Genomic DNA, 12,359 nt, shown 5'->3' on the forward strand with positions numbered 1-12,359 from the left:
CTGACATTTTGTGTTCCACAAAGCCTTATTTGTGATTTCTCTTAAGTTGGCCACAATCTGACAGAAACTCAGAAATCATTTCCCCACCCCACTGCTATTTGCTTTTGTGAGTACTCTTTTATGATCATCCTGACACTTTGCTTTTTATCCAGCAAAAGGGAAGCATCCTTTCCCAGTAGATGAAATAGATACGTATTTTGTTTTTAAATTTTGTGTTGATTTTCTCTTCCTGTTCTGATATGTCCAGAATCACAAGGAAGGCAAAATAAGGGTGGAAAATCAGAATAAGGAAAGGCAAAGATTGATACATACCATTCATTCTATGAAGTTATAGCAAATGTGAGGGGCTGCATACTGGTCTCTGAGCTTCCTGGAACCAGAGAAAGAGGAAATAGTGTAAATTACTTGGTTCTTACCAAATAAAAATAGTCTCTCAGAGGAACACAGTTTTTTACTCTATGAGGGTGGAAAGAGCTTTGTGTCTTGGGTGCTCGTTAAGGGGATAATGGGGGTGATGTGCTATGGGACTTGACAATATGCTGCTGCCAGCAAGACCATCCATCTCCTAAGGCCGGTGCCTGGAGGAGCAGTGGGTGGAGCATGTTCACGAATGGCGTTTCAGTGATGGAGATGCACGGGTCCTGTGGTCTCCGGCAGACTTGGGCCTCCCTCTGTGACATCCACCTCTCAGTTTTCTCTTCTGCCCACACTTGCCCTCTGTCTCCCACCTTGAAGTTGGAGGCATGTCAGTGATCCTTCTAGACATGGTCCCCAATCCATTTTCTCCTTGTCAAGTCGTTATTCTCAGCTTTAGAATCCTGCTCAAGACTCCGGTCCTGTGGGAGCACTCTTTGGCCACCCAGCAGGTCCCAGGTATGAGGATGGAGCCAGGGCTGCCCACCTCTCCACAGGACTTGAGGTTCATTGCAGTAGTTTGGCTTTTCCTGGGGTGGCAGAGAAGGGTGGAGTCTAATAAGCAGAAGGTTGAAAGTGTTGCAAAGGCCCTCATGCCCTAGGCGACAATAAAACACCAAATAGCAGAAGCAGCAAGCAAACCATCTCAGTGCCAATGATCATGCCGGGAGAGGGGACCCAAATTCGTAGATGGGAATAGTGGTTCAGAAATCAGCCACGAAAATCAGATTGTATTAGATTGAGTTGTGGGATTCAGTTTGAATTTACAGTCGTGGGGCAGGACGCTCTGAGGACCATGCTCTGTTTAAGTGGGGGCCTCCCCATCCCACCAGCTGCTTTTGTTGAAAGAACATTGCAGATGTTCTCAGGATACCTGGCCCTGGTCTTGGCTGAGGAATCTTGAACCAGTCACCTCACCACTCATGTCCCAGTTTACTCATTTGTAAAATGGAGGTTTATACAGGTTGTTGTGAGGATTTAATGAGATGAAGTATGGAGAGAGTTAGGTTAGTGTGTGACCCTCCAATACCTGTCACCTGTTGTTATTTTCATTCATGACAATTAGTGGCAATAATCCCACGTATCTAGGCCCAGAATTCTGATATGTCTTGCTCCAGACTCTGAACTCTTCTCACTGCATACAGAATTGGGGGGCCAAGGATGGCGCAGGGTGTCTGCCCAGAGGTGAGCAGAGGACGGCCCTAGAGTGTCCAGGTGCCAGTAGCTGGACTTCAGCTGGTCTCCTTGGGACAATGGGAGGACCCTCCCTCCAGCTGTAGCCATGGGAATTTCCAGTATGCAGGAAGCAGGGATGTCAAAAGAGAGGGCCATGCAAAAAAGCCCAGGGAAGCCCAGGTACTGGGTAGCTTTTAGGACCAGGAACCCAGAGAGGACTTTGGCCCTGAAGCTCTGGGGTGAAGATGGCTCAAAGGTCCTGCTGGTTGCAGGGACAGGATGTCGAGGTGGGCCTTGGGTTGAATTGACAGAACACGGGCCCGGAGCGATATGAACTTCCTGTGCCTCCTGGAATAGGTTTCAGGACCTCAGGCCAGCGACCCATCAGTGCATTCATTCAGCGCCTGTGTCTTCATCTATTTGATGCCAGGGTGAGCTAGGTGCCAGGCATGCAGAGAAGACTGTCAGAGCAAAACAGTCATGTGTCTTTCAGGATATGAGACAGGAACCAGGTATAGCCAAACCCATGTTGACTGACACCGTTGGCAGAGATTATTATGTGGTGTGTAAGACCTGGATCTGAACCCTTAGCTCCCACCACTATTAAGATGGTGGCCGACTGCCTTACCTTCTTGGCCTCTCAAGTGGGGATGAAAAGCACCACCAGCCTTTTAGGCACATTAGCTGGATTAAACAAGTCACTGTATATTAAATATTCTGCAGGTTGTCTTTTACAAAGCGGTGCTCAATGAATGCAAGTGGTTGTTAATTCAATACTAAGTGTATTAATAACAATTATCCTAGGTTCCAGTTAATGAACTTTTATTATATATGTCTAAGTAGGGGCAGCTAGGCAAAATGAGTTTTAGTTTCTATTATGCATAAGTCACCATAACATTCTTTTTTATTTAGCTTATACATGCACAATAATAAACCAACAACCTGGAAAACACCCATAATACTATAGTTTTTTCATAGGATTTGTGTCCCATGTTCATTTCCATTCAGATGAACTAACACGTGTTGTACCCCTGTTCAGCCCCTGAGCAGTTAGCTGCACCATCTGTTACCTTCCAATACAGGCTCGCTTATATAGTAGTAATTGTGGTATAGGTACAGAACATTTTGCATTCTGTCCTTTTTATATAATGTATCCATTTAAGGGATTTACTATATAATTTGCCTATCACTGGACATTAAGGTTGTTTTCAGTATTTTCTAGAGTAGATTGCACAGCCACAGACCTATTTGTGCAGAGAGCTGCTGGTTCGGCTAACTTACTATCCAGGGAGATATTTCCAGACATACTTGGGTCTCATGTACTAGCTATGTAGGGCATAAAAGCAAATCTCTCAATAGAGCATAAAGATGAAAAGTTTCTCTCTGGTTGCTAAATCATTGCACCTGGGAAAAACTCCTTACTATGGCTTTACATCAACTAAGCTCCATATTACTTCCAGCATCAGGAACCCAGCCAAGAAGCTTCTTACAGGAATTGTCAGTTCAGACATGATTTAGGCATACTTTTTATCAACTATGGAAAGAGGTGTATAGCTCTCGTTAGTGATGTCATACTGATTTTTTCAACTGGAACTGAGAAATGTCTTGAAGAATTTCCTGTGGTGGAATCTGGCTTCTTTTCAAGCTCATGAAAAGTTGTAAAGGGCCCTGAAGTTGTTTGATTTCCCCACATGAGATCATCTACAATATACCATATGTTTGTAAAGCAAATTTGGCTTGTGGTGTCTGGGGTTATACTCTAGTAAAGGAACTAGTTAATGTCATGTTTATTGCCTGTTTTCTGCTTGATCCAATGAGACACATGCTTGGGTATAAATTGGTCAAATGCCACGAATAAGGACAATGGCTAATTAGTGGATGACAGCCAAGCACAGTTCTCTTTGAACAGGTCCAGCCTAGCTCTGGCCAGGTAACACCAACTTAGAAAAGAAATACATTTACTATGGGAAACATGGAGCAAGTGGCAGAAGATAAAAAAGCAGATGTTACTTCTCCCCAGATGAGATGAGACCACATTAACTTATTTCCACAGGAGGAAGTCCTGATGACTTGACTTTTATGAAAAGGTAACCATAAATCTCATTCTCTCAGATTTCCAGATGCATTTGTGACCTTTAGTGCCTTCCGGAGCAGGTTCCCAGAGGTGTCTGGGTATTGTCACTGTGCTGACAGTCTAGGGCGGGAACTGGCTGAGACAGGTAAGCATACCTCAGGCAATCTGAGGCAGGGAGGGAGTAGCACATGCTAGGCCTGAGAGCCTAAGTATCATTACCTGCAAATCATAAACCATAGTGACTGCCTGACCTCAGGCTGCTGTGGGTATTGAAGAGGGCATGGTTAGCAAACTTTCATCTATGGTACTTAGAATGCAGCTCCTGCTGACCCATTTGGTGCCTTTGTGCACACTGGAAAGAGGCCCCTCCCTACTCCCCCAAGGAAAGCTTGAGAGTGGAACACAGGATGGATGGATTTCTCACACTCTGACATTTGAGTTGTGAACAACCTGTACAGCCATACATAGCAACACTGACTTTGGAAACCATTAAAGTCTTATTTAAACCCAATGCATTAATGATGCTTGTGAAGGCTTGGGCCCTCTTTATTGTAATCTGTTTGCCCAGCAACATCAGGGCTTCCTTTTTGAATGAGTCCATCTCTTGAGACACTCACTATCTTTGTTTAGGTTTGGAGCTGTTACTTGATGACATTTATGACACCATTTTTGCTGGCCTGGACCTCGCTTCCACCTTCACTGACACCACCCTGTACCGGATATTGCAGAGACGGTTCCTAGCAGTTCTACTAGTCATCTCTGGCAGATTCCGATGTAAGTAATAAGCTGACAACAGATGTGCATGTTTCAGCTAGGAGGAGACCACTTGGCTTTTCAATTTGCTGCCGTCTCCATGGCTGTTCCACTAAAGTGGGTGTGGAGATTTGAAAAAATTTTAACAGCAAAGACAATGCATGCTGTAAGCATCTCAGGTCTTGTTTACACACTGTACACACTATTTCTCCTAGGCCCCACCAAGTGTGAAGTGGAGCGGTTTACAGCAACCAGGTTTGGTCACCCCTTCATTCCAAGCTGCCACCGAAACGGGGACTACCAGACCATGCAGTGCCACAAGGAAGGGCTGTGCTGGTGTGCAGACACCCAAGGAAAGGAGATTCATGGGACTCGGCAGAAAGGGGAGCCGCCATCCTGTGGTGGGTTCCCTCTCAAGGGCTTTCTCTTTCCGTCTCGTCAGGTCATGTTCCCTGGACTGTTTCTCCAGACCAGCTGCTGCAGAACCTATTAATTACACTGCCTCCTGAGTGCACCCCAAAGGCCCTATAAGCACCACCTGCTGGAAGACCTGTTTATTGTCATTAACTTCCAGCATGTTTCTCATCCTATGTCAGACATAGTTGCTTCCTCAGGTTGCTCAGAGGCTATTGGAGGCCTCAGAGGTGAAGAAAACAATAGAGAAGTAAGTGTACATGTAGTGTGACAGAAGTGTGTGCTGGTAACTAAATGAGCACAGAGCGGGGTGGGGTCAGTTCTATCTTGCTGCATATAGGAAGATGAGACATTCAGGAGAGCTTCATGGAGGAGGTGACACTTGACTAGCATCTTCTAAAATAAAGATACTTCCTGAAGGAAGAAAATTAGGAAAGGTGTTCTCTATACAAAGAGCAGGAGAAGACAAATCATAAGGACATAAATAACAGGCATTAATATGCTACCCCTCGCATATCACTAAATTTGCAAGAAGGATAGAAGAGAAAATTGTTGGAGTATGACAGGGTGGGGCTCTGAACTCTAAGATTAGGCACAAAGCCAGGGGTAGAAGAGTGAGGTCTTTCATATCAAAGTATGGGCCTGTGGGCTTCATCCTGGAGGCCAGGGGGAGGTAATCAGGGCTTCTAAGCTGGCGACTGCGTCAGGGGTTTGTGTGTAAGAAGGCCCTCCAGACATTTTGGAGGAGGGATTGAAAGGTGCATTAGACTGCAGGCTGTGGGCTGGTTTGAAGGTTATTGCAAGGCCTGCAGAGGACTGAGGGGACCCTATTACTTTCCTGGGGCTGCTGTGACAGAGTACTACCGGTTCAGTGCCTTAGAACAACAGAAATTTACTCTCACAGTTCTGGAGCCTAGAAGTCCAGCACAGAGGTGTCTGCAGGGCCACAGTCCCTCTGAAGGACCCGGGGTTGGGTCTCTCCGTGCCTCTTCCCTAGCTTGCAATAGTCACCAACAGTCTTCGGTGCACCTTGGTTTGTTACGGCACCGCTTCTGAACTCTCTCTCCTCCAGTATGACCTCTTAACTAGTTCCATCTACAATGACCCCATTTCTAAATAAGGTCGCATTCTGAGGTTCCAGGAAGGGCCTGAGTTTGGGGAGACACTATTCAACTCAGTTCAGGGACCAATACTAAAGTAGAAGCAGTGGGCCGGGGAGAAGGGAGTGGGTTTGGACACATCTCTAGGCATTCCAGTAAGACGCCAGTCCACCTCCCCGGTCAGACTCCAAAGGGTGCGGGCGACAAGGGAGAGGCGGGGTCCGGGAGCGCTTGCAGGCTTCCCACCGGGGCGAGCCGGGTGCATCCAGGAAGACATGAAACAGTGAAGGAGGACGGTGAGTCTTTTTATAGCCTAAATAGATACGTATTAAAGTTCATTAAGTAATTCCTGTTAAATCATTTGACTTCTCCAACTTAACATTTTGAGTATTCTGCATGGTGTTTGGTAGTGAGAAAATATAGAAAAAGAAAATTGAAAAGCTCTGCCTTGAAAATATTCACAATACTTCCATTAAAATCTAGAGAATATTGTACTTTCCTGTTTTCAGGTGGAACTGAAGAACTATAGTTTTCCAAATGAAAATCAAGAGTACTCCCAAATATAGGGATCATATAATTTTACTTTCCTTTCTGGCGTATCAGTCCTATTTCCAAGGTAATGCCACATGGAACCAATATCAGAATATTTTGCCTTGGAAACACTGTATAACAAATGAGTTAGAAGGGATATGCTCTTAATTTGGAAAGAGAGTCAGCAAAGCCACGACCTTTATTTCTTCCATGCCTCCCTGTAATATCCATTAAAGGAGGCTATGGTCTGCTTAAGGGATGTGTTATGTGTTTTGATGTTGCCAGTCTTTTTTTCTCTGACCACATGTTCCAGTTCTTTCTCTGTTGCCTGGCTACAGAGGGAAACTGGCTGACTTCCTTTTTGGCATCCATGTGAACCAAGGGGAAAGAATTATTTTATAAAATTGGGGGTGGGTGGATAGTTGAAAAGGACATCTGAGATTTAAGGTTTTATGGAGAAACGTGGAGCTAATTGACTTGCACCCATGTGGAATTTGAATTTAAAATATTTTTTCTTAATGTGATTATATGATCTAGGATATTCAGATAGAATGACCTGACTATGCATGAAGGTGGCTGAACTGATCACTATTTAATTAGTGTTTCAAGGAATGGTCAGGAAGCCTAGAAAAATGCACTAAGTGTGCTTACTGAGTGGGCATTATCATATTATATTATGGGAAAGACTGTATTTCCCATAATACATTATAATATATATTACAACATTGGAAAATGTTTCTTATTGGAGGAAATACTAGTAGCAGAGAAAGCATGGTTCTTATTCTCAAAGAGACTATAAACTAGTTAGCCTTGACAAGACTGCCCACAGGAGGAACAAGGCGACCACATGAAGAGAGTATAGTGAAGCATTCAAGTCTGTTAAGAATTCTAACCAGAGAATGCTAGAAAACATTTCATTAAGAACATATTTGTCAGTGTGTTAGTTTCCTAGGGCTGCCTTAACAAATTACCACACACCGGGTGGCTTAAAACAACAAAAATTTATGCTCTTACACTTCTGCAGGCCAGAAGCCTGAAATGAAGGTATCAGTGGGGCCACACTCCCTCTGAAGGCTCTAGGAAGGACTCCCTCTGCGCCCCATCCCAGCTTCTGGTGGTTGCTGGCAGTCCTTGGTGCCCTTGGCTTGTCGCTGCATCTCTCCAATCTCTGCTTCCATCTTCACTTGCCCTTCTTATGAGGACACCATCCTTGGATTTAGGGCTTACCCTAATCCCCTATGATGTCATCTCAACCAGTCACCTTTGCAAAAACCCTGTTTCAAAATGAGGTCACGCTCTGATGTTCCCGGTGGACACGGATATTGGTCAGTGAAGAGGGAAGGACACCATTCAATCCAGTATGTTTGGTGCCCATGTGTGGTCAGGTTTACAGAAGGCAGGCCGGTGTCTATGAGCCCTGCCTCAGAAGGCGGTCACCCTCTCGTGCAAGCTAGGAGAAGAAGTCATGTCACCTAACTTACTCACTGCCCTCAGATGGCCTCCACATATGTGTTCAGAGGGAAAGGACAAAATAAAAGGATGCTGGGAAGAGGTACCAAACGCAGGTGTCATGATTGAATTTTTTGACATCTTTCTCTCAGAAAGATCTGAAGGGTTGTCTCAGTGTTACTTGTGATGTTAAACCATTTCTCCCACTCGCTCTGTCTTGTGCAGCTGAAGACGGATCCTGCACCTCAGAGAGGAGACGGGCCCTGTCTAGACTCCACTTCGGACCCTCGGGTCACTTCAGCCAGCACAGCTTGTTCCTGGCTCCCAAGGGAACACAGGTCTCTCGGAGAGCAGCCAGAGCTGCGACCTCCTGCCTTCCTTGGATCAAGGAGCTCTTTGTGGGCTCCAGGATTCTCCGCCCATTGGGAGAGCGGCAGGGTGAACGCTTGGCCTCCCCAGAGAGTCTCCTCAAAGAAGCCATCGGAGTGATTTTTCCCTCCCGGGAGCTGGCTCGTCTTGCCCTTCAGTCTACCGCCAACCCAGAGCGACTCCAGCAAAACCTCTTTGGAGGGAAGTTTTTGGTGAATGTTGGCCAGTTTAACTTGTCTGGAGTCCTTGGCACAAGAGGCACCTTTAACTTCAGTCAATTTTTCCAACAATTTGGTCTCCCAGGCTTCCAGAATGCAGGGGCATTAAGAGATCTAACTAAGCCCCTCCCAGTGGGATTGGATTTAAATCCTGCCCCGGAAATCCCCAAAGCCTCTAAGAAGGTTGTTGCTATGAATAAGCCAATTGTGGGCAGCTTTGGGTTTGAAGTCAATTTACAAGATAACCAAAATGCCCTGGAAGTTCTTGCTTCACTCCTGGAGCTTCCAGAATTCCTTCTCTTCTTGCAGCATGCTATTTCTGTGCCAGAAGACATAGCAAGGGATTTGGGTGATGTGATAGAAATGGCGTTCAGCTCCCAGGGCTGCGAGCAGGCACCTGGCAACCTGTTTGTCCCCTCGTGTTCAGCAGAAGGGAGCTATGAGGATGTCCAGTGCTTTGCTGGGGACTGCTGGTGTGTGGACTCCCGGGGCAAAGAACTTCCCAGTTCCAGGGTTAGAAGTGGACGGCCACGGTGCCCCACAGAATGTGAAAAGCAAAGGGCTCACATGCAAAGACTCTCAAGTAGCCAGCCCTCTGGGTCCAGCTTGTTTGTCCCTTCTTGTTCCAGTGAGGGGCATTTCCTACCCGTCCAGTGCTTCAACTCAGAGTGCTACTGTGTTGATGCTGAGGGTCAGGCTATTCCTGGAACTCGAAGCTTACTTGGAGAACCCAAGCAATGTAAGTCCATTGGGTATTCAATCTACAAACTCTGATTCTCTCTTGGGGCCCTGCATTATAGAAACAAAGAATTCAGTCATAGCTAAAGCCCAAACTTCTGTTAATGACAACAGTTGGTTAAATGGCTAAAATAAAAATTAAATGGCTAAAATAAAAATTATCCAGGAAAGTCTTGATAACATTAACCATTCTAATGAGTGAACAGGGAGACTGATTTGGTCTTAAGGAGCTGCTGCGTGTGTTTCTGCAGTGCTGGCAACAGCTGCCCTCAACAGTGCCAATTTAGTGATACAGGTGCACTCTGTCTAGGTGTTATGTACAAATTTAAGGTTGATGGGATTTCTATGGATGTATAAGGTCTTTGATGGAGTTTGGACAGCTAAGGGCTTCTATCTAGGACTTTTAGACTTACTAAACTTTCTTGGGGAAGTGGATAAAGCAAAAAAGTATATTAATATTGCTAGGAACCAAGATACCAGCTGTATCAGTTATAGAAAAAAGATACAGTACAAATTTGAAAAAGCTAAGTAATTGGGCTTGTTAAACTTCTTAACCTCATACATCTGCTTATTGTTCTTCCTCCCCAGGCCCCACACCCTGTCAGCTGCAGGCTGAGCGAGCCTTCCTTGAGACAATGCGGGCCTTCACCTCTAATTCCAGTCTGGCACCCTCCCTCTCCAGCACCTACATTCCACAGTGCAGTGCCAATGGGCAGTGGAGACATGTGCAATGCGACGGGCCCCCCGAGCAGGCCTTCGAGTGGTATGAACGATGGAGGTCTCAGAACAGTGGTGGCCAGGAGCTGACCCCTGCCGAGCTGCTGATGAAGGTCATGGGCTACAGAGAAACAGCTTCCAGAAACTTCCATCTCTTTATTCAAAGTCTGTATAAGGCTGGCCAACAAGACATCTTCCCAGGACTGGCAAGATACCCTTCTCTCCAAGATGTCCCACAGGCAGTGTTGGCAGGAAACCTGACCCAGCCTGGGGGGAACATCTTCCTAGAGCCCTACCTCTTTTGGCAGATCCTAAATGGCCAGCTTAGTCGATACCCAGGGCCCTATTCAGATTTTAGCACCCCTTTGGCACACCTCGACCTTCGGAGGTGCTGGTGTGTGGATGAGGCTGGTCAAGAACTGGAAGGGACCCGGACCGAGCCAAGCAAGGTTCCAGCATGTGAGTGAAACCATGTGAAGACCTGAATTTGTGCTGTTTAAAAAAAGATGTCTGGGGGGAGGGTAAAGAGTGTCAAAGCTGGAACTGAGTTCAGGTAACAACCAGATATCCCTTTAGTGTATGGTTGAGGAAACTGAATATATAGTCAGCTTGGGCTGCTAAAACAGAATATGGCAGGCTAGGTGGCTTAACCACCAGACAGCTGTTTCTCACAGTTCTGCAGGGTGGAAGCCAGATTTAGGTGCGGGCAGACTCAGCTCCCGGTGAGAGTCCACGTCCTGGCTCTCAGGTGGCTGCCTCCTTGCTGTCTACTCACAGGGCAGAGGGAGAGAGAACTCTGGTCTCTTCCTCTTCTTATAAGGATACCAATCCCATCACAAGGACCCCACCCTCAGGACCTCATCTAAACCTAATCCCCTCCCAAAGGTCCCACCTCCAAATACCATCACACAGGTGTTAGGGCATTAGCACATAAGTTTTGGCGGACACATTCAGCCTAGAACACTGAAGCTTATAGAAGGGGAGTCATTTCCCCACATGTACAAAGTCAAGTGTTGGCAAAGTTAATGTAGTTCACTTTTGAGTTTTCATATAATTGATTATTTAAACCAATGTCCCAAATTTTAATTGGATGTTTTCTATAAACAAGGCATTATCTTAGGCCCAATGAAGGCTGTAAAGTGAATATGACCTGGCTTTGTCCCTTTATGCTTTAGTAATCTCTCCTAAGTTAGCTGTACCATTTAGTTAACCAACACATATTATGAGGGTCTTGCTGCTTACAAAGACACAAATACTAGGTGCTCAGGACCTCAGGAAGTGCTTCTGCTTTCAAAATGCCTTTAATTTCTTGGAGGGGTTTAATTAAATGACTAATTGGAAAGCTGCTGAATGAGGTCACTTAAGTTCAGCTTTGTAGCATGTAGACTTACTGGGAAGTTGTGGTGTGTGAGGCATAAAACAGAAGAAGGGTGATTTTGTGTCTTCAGTTAAAATGCCTTATTTCCAAGTAACCATGCCAGCAGTTTGAAAGAACCAGGCAGATTCAACAGTTATTATCATATCAGAACCTCTCTAACCAGCCATTGCAAATATTATAAATAATATTATAGCTGTTCAAGTCCAATGAAATCTCTCAGTTCATTCTTTGCCATATTCAGCACTGTCCAGACTTTTCTATTTTGACATTAGCCAAGTCCCCCCTACATACCCTATTACAGTCACTGTTCATCAGCACAGTAAGATGGTATAGAGTCACTACTTGTCTTACCTGTGCTCTACTGCCTACCTTGTGTCCTCCCCTATTTTATGTGTGCTAATCATAATACCCCTCCCTTCCCACCCACCCTCCCCAGTCCCTTTCCCTTTGGCAACTATGAGTCCATTCTTGGGTTCTGTGAGTCTGCTGCTGTTTAGTTCCTTCAGTTTTTGCTTTGTTCTTATGCTCCACACATAAGTAAAATCATTTGATACTTGTCTTTCTCCACCTGGCTTATTTCACTGAGTATAATACCCTCTAGCTCCATCCGTTGTTGCAAATGGTAGGATTTGTTTTCTTCTTATGGCTGAATAATATTCCATTGTGTATATGAACCACATCTTCTTTATCCATTTATCTCCTGATGGACACAGGTTGCTTCCATTTCTTGGCTATTGTAAATAGTGCTGCATTAAACATAGGGGTGCATATGTCTTTTTCAAACTAGGCTCTTGCATTCTTAGGGTAAATTCCTTGGAGTGGAATTCCTGGGTCAAATGGTATTTCTATTTTTATTTTTTTGAGGAACCTCCATACTGCTTTTCACAATGGTTGAACTAGTTTACACACCCGCCAGCAGTGTAGGAGGGTTCCCCTTTCTCCACAGCCTCACTAGCTAACATTTGTTGTTGTTAGTCTTTTGGCTGTTGGCCATCTGAGTTTCTTCTTTGGAGAAGTGCCCGTTCAGC

The 12,359-nt window shown here is 45.3% G+C and overlaps 1 protein-coding gene across 1 annotated transcript in view; it reads left to right on the forward strand.

Annotated features, from left to right (window-relative positions):
* TG (thyroglobulin) overlaps positions 1-12,359 on the forward strand; it is a 241,004-nt gene that overhangs the window by 8,070 nt on the left and 220,575 nt on the right. Inside the window, exons 6-10 of the mRNA XM_073230159.1 lie at positions 3,703-3,809; positions 4,295-4,438; positions 4,633-4,818; positions 8,137-9,237; positions 9,825-10,412. Of these exons, the coding sequence (XP_073086260.1) occupies positions 3,703-3,809; positions 4,295-4,438; positions 4,633-4,818; positions 8,137-9,237; positions 9,825-10,412 (2,126 nt within the window). The remainder of the gene's footprint in view (positions 1-3,702; positions 3,810-4,294; positions 4,439-4,632; positions 4,819-8,136; positions 9,238-9,824; positions 10,413-12,359) is intronic.

The sequence above is a fragment of the Manis javanica genome, chromosome 2 (genome assembly GCF_040802235.1).
Source record: "Manis javanica isolate MJ-LG chromosome 2, MJ_LKY, whole genome shotgun sequence".
NCBI classification, from domain to species: domain Eukaryota; kingdom Metazoa; phylum Chordata; class Mammalia; order Pholidota; family Manidae; genus Manis; species Manis javanica.